The 24872-nt window shown below is 47.6% G+C and overlaps 1 protein-coding gene across 2 annotated transcripts in view; it reads left to right on the forward strand.

Annotated features, from left to right (window-relative positions):
* The window catches only part of Lama3 (laminin subunit alpha 3), a 231863-nt gene extending 207662 nt beyond the window's left edge, over positions 1 to 24201 (forward strand). For both annotated transcript variants that reach the window (XM_040757846.1, XM_040757845.1), the window contains 9 exons: positions 680 to 833; positions 6837 to 7006; positions 11202 to 11385; positions 13492 to 13632; positions 16745 to 16904; positions 17005 to 17135; positions 19605 to 19698; positions 22090 to 22209; positions 22896 to 24201. In XM_040757846.1, the coding sequence (XP_040613780.1) occupies positions 680 to 833; positions 6837 to 7006; positions 11202 to 11385; positions 13492 to 13632; positions 16745 to 16904; positions 17005 to 17135; positions 19605 to 19698; positions 22090 to 22209; positions 22896 to 23041 (1300 nt within the window). In that variant the 3' untranslated portion in view covers positions 23042 to 24201. The remainder of the gene's footprint in view (positions 1 to 679; positions 834 to 6836; positions 7007 to 11201; positions 11386 to 13491; positions 13633 to 16744; positions 16905 to 17004; positions 17136 to 19604; positions 19699 to 22089; positions 22210 to 22895) is intronic.
* The last annotated feature ends 671 nt before the right edge of the window (positions 24202 to 24872 follow it).

Raw genomic sequence — 24872 nt, forward strand, 5'->3', positions numbered from 1 at the left:
GGCTCAGGTTTCACTCCTACAGCTTTAAATGTTATGTCTAATTTGGAACACTTTAGATAAGAGCTTCAGTGTCTCCCTGTAGCAGAGGGAGGTCCTGGCTGTGGCTGGGAACCTTAGCCTTCCAGAATGGCACCATCACCTTCCTGCCATCCAGCAGGCATGAAACTTCTGGGCCAAGGTGAGGCCCACAGTTCTCACGCCCGTCCGTAGTTGATAAAGCGGCTCTCTTGAGCATGTAGTCCAGTGGCTGGAGCAGGGCGTGGGAGGAACGGAGAGCACGGGAGGTGTCTAACAACAGCCTCTGCCATTGTAAGACAACACACACAGCTAAGCAAGCACAGCCACACGGATCTTTCCATAAACCCACTTCTGTGGCGTACTGATGTTCACCAAGATTCCTGTGCTGTCCCATGTCCCTCTCTGCATATCTGATAATACCCATTGCAAAGAATAAACTAGTATGCCAGCCCTGCCATACTTCAAGTCCACGGGGGCTCTGCAGCCCTTCTGTCTTGCAGACGTGACCTGCACAGGTGGAAGGTCACGACAGTAAGAATGTCCTCTGCCGCAAGCTCTCTCTGCCGCAAGCTCTCTCTGCCGCAAGCTCTCTCTGCCTACTGGTGGGTCTCCTTCCCCAGGCAAGAGTTTGGTCATGGCTTTCATTTTTCCCTCATTCTAGGTTGTTACAGAGTCCTGAAGTCCTGGATTTGGCCAGTAAATCGACCAAGAAGGATGCCTCCCTGGGAGGCTGCAGTTTAAACAGGCCACCCTTTCTCCTGTTGTTTAAAGGTCCCAAGAGATTTAACAAGGCCAGGACTTTCGATGTCAATCAGGTAAGTGTCAAAGCCTTACCTTGGGTTTTACTTCTCCTGACTAGGGAGACATGGTGGGAAAGGGTAGGACATCACCCAGTCTCTGGTGGCACCAAAGGCTCACCAGCAGTGGACAAGCACCAAAATGACAAAGCCAGGGCAGGGGGGCTGGCTCAGTCAGCAGGGTTGTAGAGTCATGCACGAAAGTGCAGATCTGAATTCCCAGCACCCCTGTAAAAAAGCAGTGTGTGGTAGCATGACTCCCTTGAGCATACTCATTTGGACATAATGTTCCTTCTGCATATATCATTTGTCCAAAAGTGGCAGAACAGAAACACCCTCTGCAGAGGAATTCGCATTATAGTGAGACCATCCTGAGCAATGTTGACTCTGGGTCACTTAGAAGAGAGACAAAGCAGTCTTGACCATACTAAACCATGTCCTTATAGTTTGCTTTGCAGGAATGACCTAGTTTCATTTCTGTTGCTGTGGTAAAATGCCCTGATAAAAAAGCACTCATGGGAGAAAGGGATGTATTTCAGCTTACACTTCCGGGTCACAGTCCCATCACTGTTGGGAAGTCGAGGCCGGAACTTGAAACAACCAGTCACATCACCTCCACAGTCAAGAGCAGAGAGTAATGAGTACATTCTTGCTCAATTGCTTGCTTGTGGTCATCTGGATTTCTCCACTCATATACAAGTTAGGACTCTGCCTAGGAAATGGGGTCACCCACAGTAGTCTGGATCTTCCTATATCAATTAACTAAAGATAATTCCCTGTAGTTGTGCCCACTTTAGACAATCCTTCATTAAGACTTTTTCCCTGTGACAGGAGGTTGTGTCAAAATGATACATAAAGATAATCATCATTGTCTTAGTTAGGGTTTCTATCACTGTGAAGAAACACCGTGGCCATGGCAATTCATGAATGAAAACACTTGCTTTTGGTGGCTCACTTACAGTTCAGAGGTTCAGTCCATGGTGGGACACGGTGGCGTGCAGGCAGACATGGTCCTGGAGAGGTAGCTGAGGGTCCTACATCTTGAAGGCAACAGGAAGCTGTCTGAGACACTGGGTGGTATCTTGAACATATATGAGACATCAAAGCCTGCCTCCACAGTGACACACTTCCTCCAGCAAGACTACACCTACTCCACAAGGCCACATCTCCTACTATGGCCCCACAATAGCCTCACTCTCTTTGGGGTCCATTTTCTTTCAAACTTCCTTGATCACAAAGGTCTTATCTGAAACAAATAAAAGCCCCCAAAGGACCCTTACTGGTATTTAAAGGTGTAATATCTCACTCCTCAACCCTTGCTTAAGCCAAGATTATTGCCTTTAGCTAAAACTACCTGCCTAGCTGCTAACAGACCTTAATTAGGGTGCCGGGATTTCTGTGGCCGATCCTTGCGTTTATACACTTCATGTATTGGTAGCAGGTCTGGTGGTTTTCTCAAGAGTACATGGGCTATGCCCCCTCTTACATATGTGCCCACAAGTGTCCTCTCTGCCCCTAGTGCAAACTCTACGACAACATATCCACACTCACCCAAGCTTTGTCAAAGCCAGGGTGGCTTAGCTCGGACTACATATTTTAAACAGACAAGGGCTTTTAAAATCACTATGGTCAACGACCAGTGAGGTAAGAGGCATCTGGAGAGGCCCAGGTCGCTGTAGTTTGCCTGGCCCTCCAGTGAGTCTCATGTGCCTCACAGAGACCAAAAATAAGTCATTTTGCTGTCATGGAGGAGTGTGGCCATTGTCATGAATTAAACACAAGCTTAGGAGTTAGGCAATCCCTTACTTTGAGCCTGGCCAACAGGGTGACCCCCCCCCCAATCTGAGGTGAGAATAAGAATGAGCAGCCTTGATCTAGTCATTGTGCTAAGCCCTGGGTGCGTTTTCTTACATCACTAGACACACCTTACAGAGAAGGGGGCTCGGGTCTGGGCAGATGAGCAACATAGCCTAGGAGTAGAAGGCTGTGCCCTCGAAGAGGAAGCGGCTGGGCTGCAGGGAGAACACAGTACTCGAGTGCTCACCTACCATGTGTGAGGCCCTGGTCCAGTCTCCAGAAGCACTAGCTTTTGACCAGGCAGAACATGCTGCTCCAGCCCAGCCCCGGTGTTAGGTAGCACTGACATTTGCTCCTCACCCAGCTGTATTCCCCGGCTGCTCTGTGATTAGTGGCAGTCAATACTGAATAGCAAGTGTTCTGTACTGTTTAGAGGAAATTCACTTCATGGATGCTTGGGGGTTGTTGTCTTACTGTGATGTGAAGACTGCATTTACAATCAGTCCTTCAGAAATGATGTCATGCATTTCATTTCTTCTAAGCTGATAGTACTAGGACTAAGTCCTTAGGATAGTGGGAGCTGTCGGGGAGGGGGCCTAAGTCCATAGGATGGCATGGAGCTGATGAGGAGGGGATGGACTTTACTATTAATCGGAAAGTAGAAAAGTATTTAACTCAGACAATAATTGGATTTGGGAGAGCAGAGAGAGGCAGGAGAATCCTGGGATGTCCAGTCTGAATTGTAGACTACATGGTGATACTATAGAGAGATAGGGGCAAGCACTGGAGAGAAAGAGAAGGAATAGGAGAGTTTGTGGCATTTTGAGCAGGTCACACAGGCAGGGAGGATTGTTGGGAAATTGTTGGTATCTCCTAGGGGGCCTAGGCAGGTAGAGATGGGGGGGCATTGTTCTGAGAGACATTAGCGAATGAATGCATTATCTAGCTTTTCCCTCTTCTGCACAAGCTCCAGATTAGATGGACTATGTTATTTTTGCTGTGAGTAGCTTGGCAGTGGAGAGAATACAAGGTTTATGGTGATCTGCTCACACTACACTCCTCAGAAAGAAAGTGAAAACTGGACAGGTCCAGATGTTAAGTTTCAGACAAATGGGTTTTGTTTGTTTTGTTCTTTTCCAAGAATACCTGGTCAGTAAATGATGGACCCAGGATTCACATTAAAGCATAGTGTCACCCCACTGAATGTGCTCTTCAAGCCTCTACTAGCTTGAAAAGCCAGATGAGCTCTGGGAAATTTGGCAGAGAAAGGAAGCTTAGGGGTGGGGGTGAATCCCACACTGAAGCCAGGTCAGGCTTGTTACATATGTAACTTGGGCATTTTCAGTCGTTGGTGTAGAGCTGTTAAAAGAAGCCTCTTTAAGCTGCTTGGGAGATTACAATATGTTAAGCTGGCAGCAAACATTATAATATGTCGTGAGAAAATTATAATCTCAAGGAGTCAAGCTGGCAAGCTACTACAGCCATCCAGGCAAAGAGCAAGGCTGAATCTCAGGCAGAGGTGTCAGAAGTGACAAAAGAAACAAAGTCCATCACAGAGAGCAGCCATGGGACACAAGGGTGACGCGTGGGAGAAGGAGAGAGGCAGGCTCATGGAGGCCACAGTGCTGAGCCTGGTTTCCCTCAAGGATGATGCTGCTGTCAAGACAGCAGAGGCGTTAACAGTGTCAGAGGGTTTATTTAAACTGTCTCGCTTTGATGTTACAGACGAGGAAGCCTTTCTAAGAGGGAGTAAGGCCTGCTGGAGTGATCCCAGGCACGCCTCAGGCTGGGTTCTGTTCTCTGGAGGAACCGGCAAAGCTCTGAATTGGAGCAGTTCAATTAGATTTCTGATGGGTGTGATTGAACATCTTCAACAGTGCGCAAGCTTGGGTTGTTTTTATTTGGTAGTCTGTCCCTCTCTGCAGCCCTGAATCTGTGTGTAGGTGGTATGTGTGTGTGTGTGTGTGTGTGTGTGTGTGTGTGGTGTGGTGTGTGTGTGTGGTGTGGTGTGTGGGGGCTGTGTGTGTGGTATGGTGTGTTTTGTGTTGGGGGGATGTGTGTATGTGTATGTTGTATGTGGGGGATGTGTGTATGAGTGTGTGGGCACTGTGTGTTTATGTGGTATGTGTGTTTGTGTGGTGTATGTGATGTGTATGTGTGTACAGGGTGAGGGATGTGTGTGGTGTGGTATGTGTATGTAGTGTGTGTATATGTGTGTGGTGTGTGTGTGTGGTGTATTGGGGAATGTGTGTGGTGTAGGGGGATATGTGTGTGGTTTGGTGTGGAGTATGTATGTGGATGGGATGTGTGTGGGTGTATGTGTGTGAGAGATGCGGTGTGTGTGTGTGTATGGTGTGGGAAGTGTGTATGTGTGTGTATGTGTACTGCTAGACAAGCATCCCATCTCTGTAATATGTCCCTAATCCTCTCTTTATTTCATTTAGAGACAATGTCTAACTAAGTTGCCTAGACTGGCTTTGATCTTTCTGTTCTCCTGTCCTAGCCTCTTGAGTAGCTAGGACATGGAGATCTATGCCAAGACCTGGCTTTGGTTGTACAGACAGCTGATACCAAGTATGCACTCTGCCCGCCATAGCTGTCTAGGATCAGGTTGGAGAGGAACACTTGATTGTGAAGGTAGCTTCAGGGGAAGTTCTTTACTGCTGGCTTCCGAATATTCCTTGCAAAACAGCGTTCACAAGGACAACACTTCTACCTGTGATGGCTTGTTTCTCAACTTGACCTAACTTAGAATCACCTGAGCAGGAAGTCTCAATGAGGGATTGCACAGATCAGGTTGACTTGGCAGGTGTCTCTGAGTGTGTCTGTGGGCGTGGTCTTGATTGCCTTAGCCAGGTAGGGAGAACCAGTCTGAAAGTGGGGGCATCATTGCCTGGTTTGGGAGCCTGGGCTGTGCTGGAGTGGAGAGAGCTAGCCGGGCAGTAAACATGCTTGCATTCTTTTCTCCCTTCCTCTGCCAATGGCTGTGATCTGGTTAGCTGCTTCAGGTGCCTGCCTCGATGTCCCCTTTCTCTTTCTAAGTTGCTTTTGTCTGTGTATTTTCTCATAGCAGCTAAAATGAAGTTAGGATCCCACCTAAGGAGCAGTTCAGTGGTAGGTGGGACACGAAGCTTGACCCCAGGTCTGTCTGTCTGTCTGTCTGTCTGTCTGTCTGTCTCTCTCTCTCTCTCTCTCTCTCTCATCTTGATCAGTTCTGAGAAGCACTTGCTCGCTGAACAACGTCCAGCAAGGAAACAACGGATTCTGCCTGGGTTTCTCTCTGCTAGGACAGATCCTTTATCAGCATCCCTTTCTAACAGCTTCCCTCAGGAGTCATTGTTCAGGAGCCAGGGTCATGTGTTCATTCCTGAGCCAACCCCTAGCAAGGCCTTGGCTTGACAGAAATCCCCACTGAGCTCTGAGCCCTGTGGTCCAGACCTGGATCCCAGAATCTGGACTCTGATGTGAGACTTGGTTTCTTCCACAACCAATGCTCAAATGCTGTTGACCATAGGACAGATGTTTATGCCCCGTCAATGGTGACAGTAGCAAGGACAGGTCCAGGGCCCTTGCCCTTCTGTCCCTTTTCTCAGTCTTTGACTTGCCCTTCTTACAAAAGCCCAAGGGAATGGCCTGGAAGGGAGGTGGCAGGAGTTTGGCCCTGTGTCCAATGGCAGGAGTTTGGCCCTGTGTCCTACTGGGCTGTAGCTGCCTCATGCTGGGCGTCTGCTGAGAGCACTGGTTTTCTGATGGTCCACGCTGGGGTGGAGGGCTGGATCCCTGCAGGTTCCACATGCAGTAGTTTCCCCTAGAGAGGATGGACTTGTACAAGGCATGAGTACCACGCACTCTCCCCAAAAGGGAAGTAAGAGAAAGGGGTTTGCGTTCTCCAAAGCCATGCCTTCCAACCCTTTCATGACTCCCTGGACTCCCTGAAGGTAAAAGGCCCCCAAGCCATAGCCACACTGGACACTAAACAGGGTTGGTGGGTCTGCAGGAGAGTAAAGAAGCTGAATTCACCTTCCCCTTTGTCTCCACACGAGTGGCACTGGAAGGACTCTGGGGGAGAGAGTCCCACTGGGGCCATTTGCTGAGCCTTCCATCTCTTTGCTGATTTCATCACTTTGATTCCAGAGTGAATGCCGTAGCCGTGAGCCAGGCAAGCATGCTGTCCCCAGATGCTGCTCCCCTTCAGGTCCTCACGCTCTCTCTTCTCCCTCACAGCTGTTGCAGGATGCACCTCAAGCCTCCCCAAGCAGCATGGCGGCATGGCAAGATGGGAAGTCCTGCGTGCCACCCCGCAACGCCCAGGCCACTCACAGAGCCCTCCAGTTTGGGGACAATCCCACCAGCCACTTGCTATTCAAGCTTCCTCGGGAGCTGATGAAACCCGGGTATTTTCTCCTTTTCTTTTTCTTTCTCTTCAAAAACAAAGTATTTTCTTGTTCCATTCAGTGCTAGTCTCTCCCAGAGAAGTCTCATCCCCAGGACTCCACGCTCAGGAAGGAGGTGGTGTCTCTTTTTTGGAGACAGTAGCCTGCATAAGACAGGGGGTGCAGGGCCTCATGCCCTCCCCCTCCTGTACAGCTGGAATGGAACTGTGACTGCTGCCATTGCCGCTGCTCAGGACCCAGACAATCAGTTTAGCTCTGAGACTTGTTCTAAAAATAAGGCTGCTCTCCCACCCCGCAAGCTAGCTGTTATTTATGTGATTAAGCACCATTCTTCTCTTGCACTCTGTATTGAAAGGGAAATCATTCTCTTAGGTAGCCTCGTGCCAGATAGAACATTCCCAGAGAATGCTTTTAGACGGTTTTTGTGCTAACAGTTGTTGGGGAGGAGGGGCTGAGCGAAAATGCTAATGATGTCAGAAGAAAGGAAGAAAGCAAGGTTTGTTCTTTTCAGGTGTCTTGGAGAAAACCCGAGGGAACAGGTGCCAGCCGCTGCCCCAGACTCGGTTTTTAAACAGCAGCTCAAGCGCCCAGGGGTCAGAAAGACCTGGCTTGAACTCTAGGCTCTCAGCCTGTGCTTAGCTAAACACTGGCTGTGTCATATGCTAGTTTGGCTTCTTGGTGACGTGGATGCCAAGGTCTGGAGAGGCAGGGGCTTAGTATGGGACATGAAAGGCGGCGGGGAGGGGACAAGAGGTACAGGCTGGAGAGCCTGAGGCTGGGTAGGGCCCCCTGGAAAATGGGGTCGGCTTCAGGCTGCAGTGCAGGGTTAGTGCCATCTGTTCCTGCAGGGTGCCCTGCAGCGGAGATCCCCTCAGAAGCATCAGTGTGGGCACAAGTGTCTATATTTTATCATGCCTGTCACATTCAGCAGATCAAAAAAAATATGACCGCTAGGGCCTACCCTGTGCCCTGTAGCAAGCCTTGACATGGGTATGTCTTTGTGGCCTTCATACACAATGTGACTCTTGTAAGTCTACATTTCCCTTCTGGGCCTGCCTGACATTTTACCTACGTCTCTCTCCATTTTCTCACTGGTTTAAAGGGGTTAATACTGATTTTTCTGACAATGGGGACACGTTAGTAGTTTGAAAGGAGACTGGCCCCTGGAAGTCCACTCAGTCACAGGATGACTCATAGATAGACAGAACGATCCAAAGGAAAAGCCCGAGCAAGCAGTGACCCCCAGGAGGAGTCCCAGAACCTTTCATTTGCCCAAATTCAGCTTGTAGAAGACCAGAGCAGGAAGAGGCTGGCTGTCCTTCTGTTGGTCCTTCTCCTAATGACATCATTACTTCTGGGAAGGGAGGCCCCATTGTCTAACTCTGCTCTCTTGGCCAAGCTGACCTTAATGGCAGCAATCACTTGTCTTAAAGAAATGGCATCTGCAGATGCTGCCCCTGCTGTCCGAGCTTTCCCCAGCTCTCCCTAGCTTCTCCCCCTCCAGCTCCCCCCACTGCAGCCCCCCCACGGCAGCCCCCCACGGCGGCCCCCCACGGTGGCCCCCCACGGTGGCCCCCCGGCAGCCCCCCATGGCAGCCCCCCCACGGCAGCCCCCCCACCAGCTCCTCCCCCAGCATTTCTCCCTCCACACATTCATCCAGGTGACCTGCTCACAGCCAACCCTGATGCTTTCTCGTCCAGATACCATTTTGAAAGGTGAAGAGCAGAGCGCATGTGTATGTGGGGTGGAGGTAGGGGGCAGAAAATCGATCGTTACAATGTTGGTTATTTTTCTCATCTCTATGACCAAAACAACTTAGGAACAAAAGGGCGTTTGACTCATGGTTTGAGGGAGGGTGCCGTCCATTGCGGCAGAGAAAGCAGCAGATGAAGTCACATCACACCCACAGTCAGCAAGCAGAGAGATGGGTGGCTGATACACAGCCTCTTGTCATTTAGTCACAGGACCCCAGCCCATGGAGTGGTGCTGCCGACATTCAGTCCGCTAAACCTCTCTGGCACGCTACAGACGTGTGTCTAGAGCCTGTCAGGCTGACAGTCCAGGTTGACATCACAGCAGTACATGCAATCATAAGCTAGCCCAGTCCCAGATGCTTTAACAGGCGTGTCTTGGGGAAGCTGCCAGCTCGCTCTGCTGTGATGTCCCCTCAGCTCTGCTGTGAGTATCCCCTCAGCTCTGCTGTGATGTCCCCTCAGCTCTGCTGTGACGTCCCCTCAACTCTGGTATGACGTCCCCTCAGCTCCGGTGTGACCGTCCCCTCAGCTCTGGTATGAGCATCCCCTCAGCTCTGCTGTGAGCGTCTCCTCAGCTCTGGTGTGACGCCCCCTCAGCTCTGGTGTGAGTGTCCCCTCATTCTGCTTTGCATCCTGCCATGCTTTCACTGTCACACAAAGCTGGTGCCACCACTTTAACCCTGCAATGACTGTGTGAGCGCACTCTTGATCACCCCTGCTTCCTCTGGCTATGACGACTCCTAGCTGCTCTGCCATACTCTGGGATATGAATCTACTCCTGCCTTTTTGAGATGTTAGTTAGTCTTTTCTGTAAGAAGACTGCCTTAAGAAACAGTTCTGGAAAGCAAATGTCAAGTCCGATCACTGAGCCCACGTATGTGAAGTGCTGTGTGCTCTGGAGCGCATCCAGTATTCTCCCAAGTTGGCACCGGCGATCAGACATGTCAGGAGAAATATGGAGCTGTGGGCCATCTGGGCAATTTCATTTAGCAAATATGGGTTCTTGTTCATCCTGAAGAATGTTGCCCTCTGGGAAACCTGTTCATCTGATGAACAAATGTGCATCTTAGACTCACAATGTTGAAAAGCAATGAACTAACAGTGTAATGTTGTCTTCCACACCCAGATCCTCCTTCACTCATTTAGTCACTTTGTTAAATGTGTGCTGTGTAGTAGAACCTGCCCATATAGCTACAATAGCAAGATAAGCCTGGTTTCTGTCCTCTGGTGAGCAGTAGACCCTCCGGGGAGAGGGAACCTACATCTCATTGGCTCTGCATCTCTACTGCATTTTTGTGTTGTATGGAAATGAACTTGTTGGCGCTCCCAAACACCACAGATACATGGGCCCACCTTCTACATGCTGGACCCTCAGGAAATGTTAGCGGGAGGGTTCGTTGTTGTGGGGACAGATGGGTAGGGATCTTTATATAAAGTAGTTTGCTTGGCTTGATTTGGAAATGATGTGAAGCCATCATGTGCATTAATACTAATCAATTTCTAATTCCCCTAATAGGACAGTTGAGGTCTGGGGGTCAGAGAAGTGGGGATAGCAGGAGAAAATGAATCCATACTCCCGTGCCTTTGTGTTAAATATATCCCATAGAAAGTGCTAGTCTGATGCCCTACTCATATTCTCTTTGTTCAAGCTTCCCCTGTCCTCCTGCCGTCTTCCTCCCCCAGGAACAGACACAGATAGAAAGCACATTCATTGGGTTTAAACAGTCTGTATTAGTGAGGGAGCTAGGCCAGTCACAAAAAGACATAGTGTGTAGTACCAAGAGCAGTCAGGTCTGTTGAGACAGAAGCAGAAGAGTGGTAGCCAGACTCTAAGCAAAGGAAGAATAGAGCTATTGGTTAAAGGGTAGAGTCTGTGTTCCACACAAAGAGGAACTATGTACACGGTTTCGTACAGCATTGCAAATTGACTCAACCCTAATGAGCTGGACACTCAAATGTGGTGAAGATGGTAAATCTTAGGTCATGTGAATTTTACCATAATTTTAACGTTGATTTTTAAATTTCCAGCATGTTCCTTCTTGCCACACACTAGGACTTATACCACTAGCTAAACTTGCTGTAGGAAATCTGTGCAATTCCTCAACACAGTCAGGAAACTGTACCACAAAACTACTAACAGCTAGAATGGTCTGGCTTCTGGAAGTCTCTGAATCTTTGGGGAGTGGGACCATCCCTACTCCTCTCCTGAGGTGCAGGGAGCTGAGGACATCTGTCTCCCTCCATTGCGCATTTCTTTCTTTCTTTGCTGTTGCTGATTTGTCTATTCATTTATGAAAATATCTTACTGCTGTATATCTGAAAATGTCTAGACAGGTTGACCTCAAACTCGTAATCCCCCTGCCCCCTGCCCCTGCTCCTGAGAACTGGGATCGTAGGCCAGCATGCCAAGTTCTTATCCCTTCCCTTTCTTTATCCACAGGTCACAGTTTTCTGTGGACATACAGACAACATCCTCCAAAGGGCTGGTGTTTTACACAGGCAGCAAGAACTCTTTCATGGCTCTCTATCTCTCAGAAGGATTTTTCATCTTTGCTTTGGGGGCCGAAGGGAAGAAACTGAGGCTCAGAAGCACGGAGAGATACCATGATGGGAAGTGGCACTCGGTGAGAGTGGGACTGTGTGAAAACGGGTTGAGCATCTAGAAATAATCCAAAACCCAAAATTATATATATATGTGTGTGTGTGTGTGTGTGTGTGTATTATGAATGAATTTTGTGTTTAGACTTGACCCCTATCCTAAGATATCATTATGTATATATGGACATTCCAAAAGCAGAAAACAGACTATACCCCCAACAGTCCCGAGTATTTCAGATAGGAGATTCCCCAGTCTGTACTTCTAGCTGGTGCAGGATCTGTTGTCTTGGTAGCCAAGATGAAGAATCCAGAATTATTTCCAGGAGCCCTGGCCGAGTTCCTCTCTCTGTACCTGGTGTTCTTTCTCATAGCACAAGCAGAAAGCCTTCTCTCTCTGCATCCCTAGCATCCCAACTCTAGCCTGAGTTAAAACATACACTGTAAAGTTAGACAGAAGCCGTGTTTTTGTAATGATGGGACTGTTAATCAGAAAACCTAAGTGATTTGATGTGTTCCACCCATTAATATTCAACAGGATTCAAGGGGTTGCTCTCATGGGGCACAGAAACAAACATCTTGACTGTAATGTCACATGCTAGTCTTTTGGGAAGATGTTAAACTGGTTAGACCACAGGGAAGTCAGTGGGTACTATTTTAGTTAAAGTAGTCAGGAAAGGGGTGCAACCACCATAGGAAGTCATGGGACAGGAGCTGGGGTTAGCTCAGTGAGCAGACCACAGCATTATAAGCAGCAGGACTGGAGGCATGGGGTGGACAGAGATCTGATAACTTAAGCTTTGAAGGCCAAACTGAGGACTGAGGATGATGCTGGCTACATGTATGTATGTATGCATTATGTATGTATTGCTTAGCAATGCTAAAACTGACTCTTGGGCCTCATAGACCTAGGTAAGCTCCCTTCCATTAAGCTATAGGGTCTCAGTTGCTTATGCCTCCAGGTATCTGGGATCACCAAACTGTGCCTCCAGGCCTGGCTATTTTTATTTATTTATGAGCTAGGATCTCACCATATAGCCCACTGTCCTGGAACTTACTAGGTACCCAGACTGACCAAGAACTTTGTGATCCTCCTGCATCAGTCCAAGAGGCTAGAAGGAACAGGTATGTGTCACCACACTCAGCTAGGTCTTTGGAGTCTATTACAAGTGTCCTTGAAGCTTTTGAAGCACCTTAAACTGGAAAAGCACTGACCCAGGAACATAGTTACTTTTACAAAGACCCTTTGGCTGAAGGAATTAGGCGAGCGAAACTAGAAGAAGGGAAGCAGATAGAAGCCACCACCTTATCTAGAAAGGCCGTGGTGGGAGTGGGGAGCAGTGGGTATCTAGGATGGATGCTGTGTGCAGAAGGACGAGCAAGAGGGACGGCCGTCTGTTCGTCTGGTTGCTGCGTGTGGAGTGACCCCAAAGGAGGAAGCCAATGTTGCTTCCTATGATTTGGCCCAGTAGTTAGGCTAGTGGCATGGCAGGGCAGGGAGGAAGGGATGGAGAGATGGAGGGAGGGAGGGACAGAGGGAGGGAGAGACAGAGAGAGAGAGAGAGACAGAGAGACAGAGAGACAGAGACAGAGAGAGAGAGACAGACAGAGAGACAGAGACAGAGAGACAGAGAGACAGAGAGAGAGATGACTGGGGACAATTTCTATCTCTACTGATGGCATTGTCCCCCCACCACCGGGAGAGCAGACAAGGATTCAAACTTGTAGCCAAGAGAACACTTGCCACTCTGGTTACAGGAGGAATGTCTGGTTCCTGCTTAGTCCAGGAGCCCTGCCCTGACTTGCCCTGCCCTCAGCTCTGTGCAAACAGCTCTGACCCTAGGTTGCAGCCTGTGCCCTGGGTTGTTCCTCCTTTGTTTAAATCTCTACATCCCTTGTATCTGTCAACCCATTTGCTTTCAAATAGCTTCTTATTTAACTCTGCTTTAATCCCAGCTCTTCAATATCTGACATAATCTCACAAAACAACAGTGACTAATAAGCAAGGAAAGACCTTTCTCTCCTTACAAAGCTACTGAAGGGTAGAAAACCTTTTTTAAAGTTTCCTATAACCACTACTACAATATGGTAGTAGTTAGCAGAGGTAAACCTTGACTCTTTTCCTCGTCCTAAAGGTGGTCTTTGGACAAAGTGGAGGAAAGGCGCGCTTGGTTGTGGATGGGCTGAGAGCCCAGGAAGGCAGTTTGCCTGGAAATTCTTCCATCATCCCCAGAGCACAGGTTTACCTGGGATTTTCATCATCAAGGAAGTTGAAGGTAAAGCTATTTTTAAAAAGTAATTCTCATTATGGTTGTTATCACGTGAGACATTTAAGACTTCAAAATCCTTTAAATAATTGTTTAATGTAGCTAATGCTCTCAAGCCTACAAAGGAAGTGCCCGTTCTGCATTCTTGATCCTATGCTTAAGGTCCAGGCTAAGACACAAGCATTTAAGAAGTGACTGTGGGCTTCTCTATGGCATTAGCAACATAACTTTCTTAGCTTTTCTTCCAGGGAGAGGGGCACAGGTGTTTGTTTGTTGATGTATTATTTTATGTATAGGCATTGTGTGTGCATGTATGTCTATGCACCATGTGTGTGCCTGGTGCCTGTAGAGGCCAGAAGAGTGCATCAGAGTCTCCAGGAACTGGAGTTATGAGATGCCATGTGGGTGCTGGGAGTTAAATCTAGTCCTCTGGAAGAGCAGCCAGTGTTCTTAGTCACTGAGCCATGTATCCAGCCTGAGGCAGAGGTTTTGGGCTAAGACGATGTGTCCTGAGCTTTGGTAGTCTATAACACCTTTGCAAAACCATAGCAAAAGCGTGTTCTTTCTCCCTAGCTGCCTATCAACTTACTGTTGGATCGAAATCCATTTTAAGGGCCTTTTTTTCTTTCATAAACGGAAACCCAATGTCCGTTATCACAAATAGTAAAATAGTCACAGAAAACAAGTCCTTGGGAATGAAGCAGCATCATTCAAGTCTAGCTAGATAGCTTGGCCTGTGCTTGCTCCTGTGGAGAGAGGAGTTTGCAGGGAAGTCAATTGAGGCACATTAGCATTGGCACAAAGCCAAGCGTGTTCCCTTCCTAATCAGAGGACCCCAAAGAGACTCTGAAGTGGGAGGGGTATTTGTGGTAGACTCTATGCTTGGTGGGCAAGGACCTGGGCTGGATCTCCAGCCCCAGATGGAAAGCACAAAGATCTTCATACCACAAGCATTGCACTGTTCTTCCTAGTGCTAGCCTGAGACTCGAACTAGGGAACATGGCTATGGGACAGTTGAGAATCACCTGACACCAAAGATGAGTCATGGTTCGCTGCCCTTGTCAAGTTCAAAAGGGCCACAGCCCTCTTGCTTGCTCTGACCTCAGTCCCTGCCGACTTCACTGGGATGTCCTAAGGACCTGACCTTGCCCATGCCATTTAAGATCAGTAGCTCTGTGAGCAGCTCAGATCTAGGAGCTTTCCTTCACCGAGATGCAGTTTTTGCCCCCTCCTCAAAAGTTAGGGTCACGTTCTGGTGTGATGTTTGTTTACCATGATCTAGGGAAGGGGCCCAGGCTTGAATCTGGACCTGGAAAAGGTGTTAGTTAAAGCAGGCATTGTCCACCATCTTAGGTTTTAGTGTTTCAGGGTGACCCAGTCAGAGTTGGAGTAGTTCCATGGGGTACGACCTGGACTATTCTTTGTATGAAAGCCACAGCAAGGAATAAAGAATGTCTATCATAAACACTGCATACCATATTTGTATAATATGCAATATAGTGTCTATGACATATGCTGAGGTATCCTTACTGTTAACACTGAATTTTCTCCAACCTCTAAGCCCATTTTCCTCTTAGGAAAATCAAGGGTAATTCAGGGTGTGATTAGAGTACTCTTAGATTATTCAGAGGGTGATTAGGGCATTCTTTTGACCTTGATAGGTTCTCTTAAACCTCATTAACACACCCAGCTTCCTAAGTGAGGTCAGACAGTAGCACCTATTTACAAAATTCTATTTAAAGAACTTTCAGTTGACATACAGAGCAGTTGTTTGGCCCTGTTGCTTTGGCCCTGTGACAAGGCAGGGGATATGTAACAGGGCAAAGCTACTTGCCTTCTGGTGGCCAGGGAGGAAAACAGTGAGGTAAAAACCAAGACCCCAGTGTCCCCTTGGATAAGCACGCCAGCAGCGCCCCATCTCCTCCTAAAGGGTGCATAGCCTTCCAGAAATGCCATGGGCAGGCTTTTAGCACGGCCTTTGGGACCTTTAAGATTCCAACTGTAAGAACATAAAACCAGCAGTGGTGCTGAACAGCAGAACTACAGCTAGCCCCTGGAGTTCACAGTTGCATCACAGCCTAACCTGTGGTGTCTGCCCTTGGTTTCAGATACAGAATTCGGTTATCTAGCATGATAAATGTGCCTCGTTACTGTGACAATATGACAGTAACAACTTGGGAGAGGGAGGGTTTGTTCTGACTCGGGGTTCAGTCACCGTGGTGGCAAGAGTGGGAGATGACTTGCCCACCCCACTCACAGCTAGACACAGAGGTGAAGCAACGGGGATTCTATTGGTTGAAGACCTCAGCCCTAGGGTGGATTTCCAGCCTCAGTTAACCAATCTAAAAACTCCCTTACAGGCATGCCCAATGGCCTATCCATTAGATGATTCCAGACCCTGTCAAGGTGACCGTATTACCCGCTCTAAAAACTAGCTTATGAGGAGGGTTTGCTGGCCACTTGCCACCAGCAACACATGCACCTCCAAGGTTACCGCGTCACCGTGCTCCCTTAAAGTTGCCTGTGAGACATTGGGGGCTTTCGGGAATGTTTTGTTAACTTGGTAAATGTGCTGCAGTGCTCTCCCCGGAGCAGGGGATGTGCACACGTCTGCTGTATACTACAAAGTGCTGTGAGTCCTCAGAAACCTGGATCCAGATTGGAAACTCTCGTTCCAGGCCCACAAAGGTGCTGATGAGGTGCACAGCATCTTGTTTGGACTTCACGGCATCCGTGGTTTATTGGAACTACACCAAACCTAACGAGACAGAGAGCCGTCTTGCACTTTATTACTGAGGGAACATTTTGGCCCTGTTTTTCAGTCAGCCGCCTGGCATTAAGCTATCACGCTGGCTCCCAAAGCACTAAGAAATGGTTCCCGCCTACAAAGAATGGCAAGATATATAAACTGTAAGGTGAAATCTTCCCTGTGTTGCAGCTCAGTCTGCCTGAGCAAACGTCCTAGCTCTTACTTGAGCACAGACTAGCAACTTGCAACCCACCCCCAGAATTCGGTTAAGTGACTCCTTCAAACTTCACACCCACAAGTCTCTGGTATGCCTCATGCCCTTCTCCTTGGAAGCTACCCACCATGAACTCTTTATCCTCTGCTTCATTATAGAGCCTCCCCCAACACAGCTTTATGGGGTGCCTGAGGAACTTCCAGTTGAACTCAAAACGCCTGGATTCCCCCTCTGCGAGCCTTGGGGTGTCTCCCTGCTCAGGTGGCTCTTTGGAGAAAGGCATTTATTTCTCCCAAGGAGGAGGCCATGTAGTCCTGGGTAAGAGCAATTGGCAGAGTTCATGTCTGTAAGTCTGAAGAACTCTGTCTTCTCTCCTTACTATGGTGTTTTAACCGTTTCTTGCTCTTTCTTTTGAAAGCCAATTCTGTGTCCTTGGGGCCAGAGTTTCGGCTCATTTTCAGCATTCGCCCAAGGAGTCTCACTGGGACCTTAATACACATTGGAAGCCAATCTGGACAGCGCTTGAGTGTTTCCATGGAGGAGGGAAAGGTATGCTTACGTGGCAGGGGAGAGGGAGCCAGATTCCACCAAGAGAAACTCAGTAAGTCTGAAGCTAGAGTACAGGTGGAATCAAACATTATACATAACAGACCTGAAATTTTACTATACCTATGCCTGGAATCTAATATCATACCTAACAGAACTGGTTTGGAGACTAACTTTCCATGTTTTTATTAACAAGTCATGTTATCATATTTCCTCTGCTTCATCTTTAAAATTATGAAATGTCAAACAAATTGAGCTGAAATCTAGAGAGAGCATTTAGCTAAAGAGTCCTGGGGAAGCTGCTCAAATTCCTTCAGACCCAGTGTCAGTGTGTATAAAATATAGACAATAACAATAAAATATAGGCAATGCCCTCTGGGTACCAATCTGGCCGGACGTTGCTTGCTTCTGAGGTTAGACAAGATCGGGCGCATTCAGGGTAGTGTGGCGGCAGACAAATGTAGCTAACTCTCGGTTCTACAGCTTTTGTTAAGGAAATGCTGCGTACCCCACCCACGCTTATTTCCCTCCTTTTCTTAGCCCTCCGTGTCCGCATCGGGTCACATCCACTTCTAGGACCCTGAGCCTGTGGAACCCACTCTGGACCCTGGTTCTCGCTCTGTACTTTCCGTGCTCTGTCTCTGTGGCTAAGCCACTGGCTGGCTCCCACAGCATCTCTCCCTGGCTGGCTCCCACAGCATCTCTCCCTGGCTGGCTCCCACAGCATCTCTCCCTGGCTGGCTCCCACAGCATCTCTCCCTGGCTGGCTCCCACAGCATCTCTCCCTGGCTGGCTCCCACAGCATCTCTCCCTTGGCTTTTCATGGATCCTCCCTCCAGTAACGCTTTTGCTGTCTTATGTTCCTGTCACTCACAGGCCTGAGTTGATACCCTATTTACAGCAACCACATTTTATATCTTTAAAATGAAATTCTTCAGGAATCTTCTCTGTAGCTAAGGCCTTGCGTTGAAGATGAACATTGCCCCATTTTTTCATTTAGCTTTCTACAGTTTATTAAAAATGGGAGGGAATATCCCAGGTGACGATAAAATAGCTCAAACTCTGAGAATGCTTTTTTTTTATTTCTATTTCTATTTCTAGGAATCAAACACAGAATCCCTGGCACTCTATTCAAGGAGTCTATTTCACTGCCATACTCTTGGCCCTGCCACTATGACATGTTTTTAAAGTTTTTAAATATATCAGCATATAATTACTTGATAATTATATGCAATAATGGGTTTCCTTACCACATCTCTATGCATGAACATACTTACCCATGATTCTCTCTGGGCCCCTCCCACTCCCCTCTTCTACTTTATCTTTTTGGGGGGCTCAGCCAATTCAGCTGGTTTTGCTCACTGACATATGGGTGAGGGTCATTTGCAGGAACACAGGCAATTTACCAGGGCACACCTCTGAGGACAACCACATTCCTTTCCCAGCAACCAACAACTGCCTGCCAGGCGTTGGTGACGCACGCCTTGTGAGTTCGAGGCCAGCCTGGTCTATAGAGCGAGTTCCTGGACAGCCTCCAAAACAATACAGAGAAACCCTGTCTCAAAACAAAAAAATAACAAAAACAAAACAAAACTGCCCATAGATGGTTACTCATGCTGAAGTGTAGATGTCAGTCAGTGTGAGTCTCCAGTCACGCACACAAAGAAGCAACTGCCTGTGTGAGCATATGGGGCTGGCTTTTGAGAGGACGGCTTGCGGGAGGGGCCTCACTGACCACCTCCAAAAAGGAAGTGATGTTAAGAAAACAAAATCAAGACTTGGTGACCTTCATAACTGCAGGGACATTGGTTAGCTCAAAACCTGCTTGTGAGTAGCCTGCCCCATGTAGCTACAGGCAAATCAGATGTAAATTATTTATAAATACCCTTATTTTAGCCTCTCATTTTATTCACCTTGATTCTACCCTTGGAAGATCTGGAGAAGTCCCCAGCCTGCAGAGTAGGAAGGTGGGATTCTGCCTACAATGTCCCAAGCTCCTGGCACCTGACACATGTCCTGTCCAGTACAATCTGTAACTTAATGTCCTGGATGAGAACCCTGTGATGTGCACTGTACTTGGAGGGGGATGCTAGAATTGGCTGATCCTTGCGGCAAGGTATGGACCTCTGCCAGCGTTTTTGACTTCCAAATTTCAGGTGTCTTTGTCAGCAGGGTCACGGCTGCATAGTAGGATGGTGATGGTTGTTTGCCAGTGAGTTCCGAGGGCTGAGGGAGGAGGGGCTAGGAAAGCTCATTGTGCTGCCCGCAGGCCTAGGTAGGATGTGAAGTACAGTTTGGTGTGTTTCCCTGGAAGGAATGTGAGTGAGAAATTGTTTGGAAACTCTGGGCATTATGTGGTCACCTGGTAAAGAGTCGAGGGGCCAACCTCTAACATGGTCCCGGGGAAGCGGCAGGGAAAGGTGACTCCACATGTCCTTCTGAAGGAAATAGCCAAATGTATGTGTGTTTCAGGTCACGGCCTCTCTGGACAGTGAAGCAGGTGGGACCTTGGCATCAATCACACCAAAGCAGTCTCTGTGTGACGGACAGTGGCACTCAGTGGCAGGTACGGCACTGGCAACCTTTGGTGGATACAGGGAAACCCTTTGAACATCTCAAAGCCAGTCAGTCCATCCGCTGGCAGGGCTGGGCTGGATCAGGTACCATAGCCAGCCCGGTCTCCAGCGTCCGTATCTGCTTTCAACCCCACTGGGCTCATTTTATGGCTGCTTCCTCTGGTTCCCCACAATGCTCTGTGTTTGGGGTGTGGTAGCTTGGTGGAGAATTTTCTTCAGCCCTGCCCAGTGTTTAAGGTGGTAATAACATTGAGGTTTATTTAGGGTTTGGCTCTGGACTCCTTGGCAACAACAACAAAGTCAAGTTTCTGGGGATAGAGAGATAACTCAGTGGGTAGGAGTACTTCTTGCTCTTCTAGAGGACCTGAGTGTGATTTCTAGAACCCACATTGGGTGGGTCACAACTATCTGCATTTCTAGATCCTAGGGATTTGTTCCCCCTTCTGGATTCTCAGGCAATGCACTCACAAACACACACACACACACACACACACATACACACACACACACACACGGGCATGCGCGATTTAAAAAAGAGAAACCAGCTTTAAGTTCCATCCCTTATTATGGGCAAATTACTTACACACTCCTTGCCTCTGTGGTCTCCTTTGTAAAATGAAGATAAAATGCTGTAGGTCTGTGAAAATCAAAGGAAGGAATATTTGTTAAGTGCATGGTTTGCATCTGTCTACAGTGAACATCCAGTAAGCATTCAGGTTTAGTGTTGGGTTTTTAAGATAGTTGTCATTTTCTCAATAATTGTTCAATATTAATCCAAAGTATTCAAACAGAACAATGGTGGGAAGTGAACACATCAACATGTGGGTGTTGCTTAGAGATATGAGCCTGACGCTGGGGCGTAGCCAGGTGGGAGAAAGCTTGCCTAGCAGGCATAGAGCCCAGGGCTCCATCCCCATGAACCGTACATGGCAGTAACCCTGTGATCACAGCACTGGGAAGGAGAAAGACCATTAGGGTTAGGGGTCAGAGGTCCAAGGTCACCTTGAGATGCATAGTAAGTCTGAGGCAAGTATGAGACTCTGTCAACAAGTAAATAAGCAATAAACAAATTTTATCTCTCTTTGCCCTTTTGGCTAAGATAAAGTGTAGCAATAACTGAGCCTAGACTGGCTAAAACACCTTTTTTTAAGAAGCAGTCTTTTCTTGGCTAATTAGAAAGCCAACTGTCTTTCAGTTAGATAATAGTTATCAAGATAGGAGGGCTTTTGTATTGAAGGTCAGTTTGTACAGACTGAACATGGCTGAGGTCAGATCATGTGAACATGGCTGAGGTCAGATCACATGAACATGGATGGGGTCAGATCATGTGAACATGGCTGAGGTCAGATCATGTGAACATGGCTGAGGTCAGATCACATGAACATGGCTGAAGTCAGATCACATGAACATGGCTGAGGTCAGATCACGTGAACATGGCTGGGGTCAGATCACATGAACATGGCTGAAGTCAGATCACATGAACATAGCTGGGGTCAGATCACATGAACATGGCTGAAGTCAGATCACATGAACATGGATGGGGTCAGATCACATGAACATGGATGGGGTCAGATCACATGAACATGACTGAGGTCAGATCACATGAACTTGGCTGGGGTCAGATCACATGAACATGGCTGGGGTCAGATCATGTGAACATGGCTGGGGTCAGATCACATGAACATGGATGGAGACACGGGACCAGAGTCTGAGTTTCACTTCTTTCATGCCACCTCTGCTCAGCCTTCAGTGCGTGTCTCAGTGAGTAGTGTGTCAGTGAGTAGTGTGTCAGTGAGTAGTGTGTCAGTGAGTAGTGTGGAGATGTGGTCTTTGCAGATTCTCTGTGTGTGCAGGCATATGTGTATGCACGTGCCTGTGGAAGCCAGAGGCCAAAAGTGGCTTTCATTCCCCAGGCACTAACCACCTTGGTTTTTGAGACAGGGTCTTGTCAGCCTGGGGCTTGCTGAGTAGTCTTGGCTGGCTGCTGAGTGAGCCCCAGGGATCTGCCTGTCTCTGCCTCCCTGGTATGGGGATTGCAAAAGCACAACCAGACTCAGAACCTTGCTTTCAGGTAGACTCTGAGTGCTTGAACTCATGTCCTCACACTCGCAAGGCAGGCACTTTACCAGCTTCATTATCTCCTCAATACAGGTTCAGTTTAGGGGTTCAATTTAGGAATGTCTATAGAACACCAACCCCTGGCTGCTACTGAGCGGTGTGTTGAATTTCTGCCCAAGGCTGGCCAATGCCTTCAAACAGTTCCCCCAAAGCTCGGGTGGGGATGAGTTCAAAGTCAATGGTGACACAAGAGTACAGATATTAGACAGTGGGAGGGAGGCCTCTCCTCAGGTGACAGACCTAACCACCTTCCTCTCTTCCAGTCTCCATTAAACAGCACGTCCTGCACCTGGAACTGGACACAGACAGTAGCTACACAGCTGGACAGCTTTCCTTCCCACCTAACAACACCCGAGGGTCACTACACGTTGGAGGTGTCCCAGGTCAGTAACTCTAGCCCAAACTTCTACACCTGTGTTACATCCCAGCAGCTCCTGACATTTCTTCTTAACCCAACAGCTATGGTGCCCTAACGCAGGTGTATAGGGAAGTGGCAAGGTACTTTACCTCAGCATCTGGGCACAGGGAAGTGCAGGCCATGTGACTACTGCCTCCCCTGGTCCCAAGCCTGTCATTTATAATCCTTCCTTAAGAGGCTCCATTAGCTCAGAAGCCTATGTCAGCAAATAGTCAAATAAGTTGATGAAAAATAATGGTCTCCCTTCCCCAGGCATTGAGTTGACTGTTGAAGCCAAGAGAAAGAACCGGGCAGGTTGAGATGAATCCCATATAAAGACTGAAATGTTGCCCGCCCGGAAAGGGGCCTTCTATTTCTTTCTTGTTTTATGTCCTTCCGAGTAGTCTGCTTGTTAATTTTATAGTCCTTTTATAACCCATAAAAGGTAGCATTGTTGAGAGTTTTATCTATTGATTCGGGCTGTGGGAGTTCCTTCTCCAGAGGCAAAGAACAGATTTGTTGCTGGTGTATCACAGGCAGGAAGTCAGGAAGCAGCCAGATGGGCGGAGCCATGGCATCTCTTTGGCTCTATCTAATAGTAATCTTAAACTCATGTGCGTTTGCATCATGGCATGAGCTGCCCAGTAAGTGCCTCTTCTTTTCCTCTTTCAGACAAATTGAAAACGCTTAGGCTCCCTGTGTGGAACTCATTTTTTGGCTGCCTGAAGAATATTCAAGTCAACCACGTCCCTGTCCCCATCACCGAAGCTGCAGAAGTCCAGGGATCAGTCAGCCTGAATGGTTGTCCTGAGCACTAACCCTCCACAGCAAGAAAGCACCAAGAGCCCAGCACATCTATCCCTTCCCTACTCAAGTCCAGACACCATCAGCACTCATTCAAAAACCAATCTCATTTTGCCATTTGGTGCTACACATGTATTTTAGATAAAAGTCCCATTTGTTGAAGAAAATGAACAAATTGTTACTCAAAACATGTACACAATGCTTTTGTTAATATTACTTTTTCCACTAAGAATTAAATGCCTCTAAAAGAACATTTTTTTACCAATTGCTAAAAAGAAAATCTTGTTTAGAGCACATTTGAATACAAAACTTTAAAATGTTAAATTGCTACAGTTCATGGGAATTAAATAAATACAATTTACTCTTCAAGTTATGTTTTACAAGCAGGGAATGCCAAGGGCACTGCTAATTATATTAACTCCTCAGCACCTGCTCAAAGTGTCATCTGCAACACAATTCGCTACAGATAATTTTTGAGCACATGCTAAGAGGTTATCTGTGTGTTCAGTGTGTGAACTACAATGAAGTTTAATAAGTCAGTCCTGCCCTTAAGGGACATACACTTCAATTGCAGAAGCACACAGTATTCATAAAATAGGAACTAACAAATTTCACACTGAAACCATTAACTAATGAGCCTCACTGGCTTCCCAATCCTTGCCTTGCTCAGTCTCCTACAACCAAGTCTGAATTATGACTGTGGATGCATTGAGAACACAAGCCATCTAGCAGAGGTGCTAAGAGAATGCGTGTGCCATAACTGAAGCTCTGAGTATCTTCGTGCAAGAATACGGAGGTCATGGTCCACATCTTCCTCCATCACTTTCCACCTCTAAGTTTTTGAGACAAGGTCTTTCACTGAACCCAGAGCTCAACATTCTGACTGGACTTGAATGCGCAGCAAATCTCTCCAGGATCCTCCATCTCCCCCACAGTACTAGGATTACAGATACACGCCTAGCTTTTAGACAGGTGCTGGGGATCCAAACTCAGATCCTCATGTGACTCCACCAAGCTGCCGAGCCCACTTGATGACTAAAGCTGTTATGGCAAGCCAACAGGACCCAACAAGAAGGAGAAATCACTTTTACACTATCTACAAAATAATACACGATACAACAGACAAGCATTATTACCCACTTACCCACTTGTGCTAACAAAGATGATGCAAGCAGTTTCTGTGTCTTCTAATCTTTGCTAGGGAAAACATAAATATTGGGTGGTGGTGATCTTTGGGGATGCTTTGTTGACTCTTGGGCTGAATTGCTTGACTGTAAGTCAGGTGCTTCAAAATATATTGATTTTCAGATGAAAAAAAATCCTCAGTGGTGGTCTTGGCATGTTCTGGAACCTCCTCTCTGCTGCCACCATCAGCAGGTCCTCACAACATGTGCGGTCTCTCTCCTTGATTCTCACTGTTACTCAGACAGGATCTGTGAGGTTATGACTCAGTAGTTCTGCACACTTGTAAGCGGTATGCAGACTCAACAGGATGGTTACTTCTTTTTAAATATTTCCTTTTGTGTATCTGTGTTTTGTCCTGTATGTATGTCTGTGCACCACGTACATACAGTGGCTGCTGACACCAGAAAGATGTGTTGGATTCCCTGGAACTGGAGTTCTATTACAGATGGCTGCGAGCTGCCATGGGCACCCTGGGAATCGAACCCATGTCCTCTGGAAAGGCAACAAGTGCTCTTAGTCACTAAACCATCTCTCCAGCTCTGGCAGTTCTGTGTTGACTAATCTCAGTGATTTCCCCCTCCGTTCTGTAATAACAATATGTAGAACAGCCACTCATCTGGGTTTGCTGACGAAATCCTAACTGCCAGTACTGAGCAGAGA

The sequence above is a fragment of the Mesocricetus auratus genome, unplaced genomic scaffold, assembly GCF_017639785.1.
Source record: "Mesocricetus auratus isolate SY011 unplaced genomic scaffold, BCM_Maur_2.0 Super-Scaffold_100015, whole genome shotgun sequence".
NCBI classification, from domain to species: domain Eukaryota; kingdom Metazoa; phylum Chordata; class Mammalia; order Rodentia; family Cricetidae; genus Mesocricetus; species Mesocricetus auratus.